The 1160-nt window shown below is 54.7% G+C and overlaps 1 protein-coding gene across 1 annotated transcript in view; it reads left to right on the forward strand.

Annotated features, from left to right (window-relative positions):
- LOC104465676 (gastricsin-like) overlaps positions 1-836 on the forward strand; it is a 3187-nt gene extending 2351 nt beyond the window's left edge. Inside the window, exons 7-9 of the mRNA XM_010078816.1 lie at positions 1-69; positions 337-435; positions 684-836. The exon at positions 1-69 is cut by the window's left edge and continues 97 nt beyond it. Of these exons, the coding sequence (XP_010077118.1) occupies positions 1-69; positions 337-435; positions 684-836 (321 nt within the window). The remainder of the gene's footprint in view (positions 70-336; positions 436-683) is intronic.
- The last annotated feature ends 324 nt before the right edge of the window (positions 837-1160 follow it).

Below are 1160 nucleotides of genomic sequence, written 5' to 3' on the forward strand. Positions count from 1 at the left end.
CTGACCATCCCGGGACAATTCATGCCAGCCTTCCTGCAGGCGCTGGGTGTGGAGGAGACCGACTATGGGGTAGGTGGGAAGGATGCTCTGCACACACAGGAGGATGAGGATGCATCCAGGTGGTAATGCTGGGCTATGGAGGGCTCCCAGAACCTCTGGAGCAAAACATCTCACCTGAAACAACACCGCAGGGGTGTTTCTCCCCTTGCAGTGGTGTAAAACAAAAACAATTCTTGAAACGTAACAAACCTGGGTCAGGACAGCCCTGCCCCAGCCAGAGCTGTGCTGACCCTTAGGGAGCAGGGCTGGAGGATGGACCAGATGCTTCTTTTGCAGTTCGTCGTCGACTGCATCAACGTCCCGAGCATGCCCACCCTCTACTTCGCCATCAGCGGAGCCCAGTTACCGCTGCCTCCCTCTGTCTACGTCTTAAATGTAGGTGTGATTTTATCATCCCCATCATCACAGGGCAGTTTTGCCCAGGAGAAAGTCAGAGTTTCAAGCACAGAGGCTTCCAGCAGCCCGCATGCTCTATTTCCCAGCACCAGATTTCATGATGCCCATCTGTGACTGTGAGGAGGGTCTAATCCTGCTCCCAGCCAAAGCAGCCATGAAGGCACGGGCAGCACAAACCCCCCACACTCCTCCCTGGCATTAAAATTTGCTCCTTTTCCCCCCGACAGAACGATGGCGTCTGCACCGTTGGGGTCGAGAGCACGTACGTGCCCTCTGCCAGCGGCCAGCCGCTCTGGATCCTCGGCAACGTCTTCCTCCGGCAGTACTACTCCATCTTCGACGTGGCCAACAACAGGGTGGGCTTCGCCCTCTCAGCCTAGGGATGCTGAGCAGTGCCCGGGGGATAATTTGTCCCTGTAACACCTTATGCCCAGGGGATAATTTATTCCTGCACCATCTTATTCTCCCTTGGACCCATGTATGGTGATGAGTAGTCTCCAAATCTCCCGTAGTGAATAAAGGGCTGCAAATCTAACTGCCCCGTGTCTCGCCCGGCTGAGGCTGAGCAGGGTCTGGCAGAGCTCTTAATAAAACAACAAAGTCTGAGCTCATGCTTGAGGTTTCCAGGTGCTGCCTGGGCTTTCAGATGTGCACAGAGCCTTTGAATTTGCAGCGACAACAAATTTGGGGTCCCCTTTTTGATT

The sequence above is a fragment of the Pterocles gutturalis genome, unplaced genomic scaffold (assembly GCF_000699245.1).
Source record: "Pterocles gutturalis isolate BGI_N339 unplaced genomic scaffold, ASM69924v1 scaffold18783, whole genome shotgun sequence".
Classification (NCBI taxonomy): domain Eukaryota; kingdom Metazoa; phylum Chordata; class Aves; order Pterocliformes; family Pteroclidae; genus Pterocles; species Pterocles gutturalis.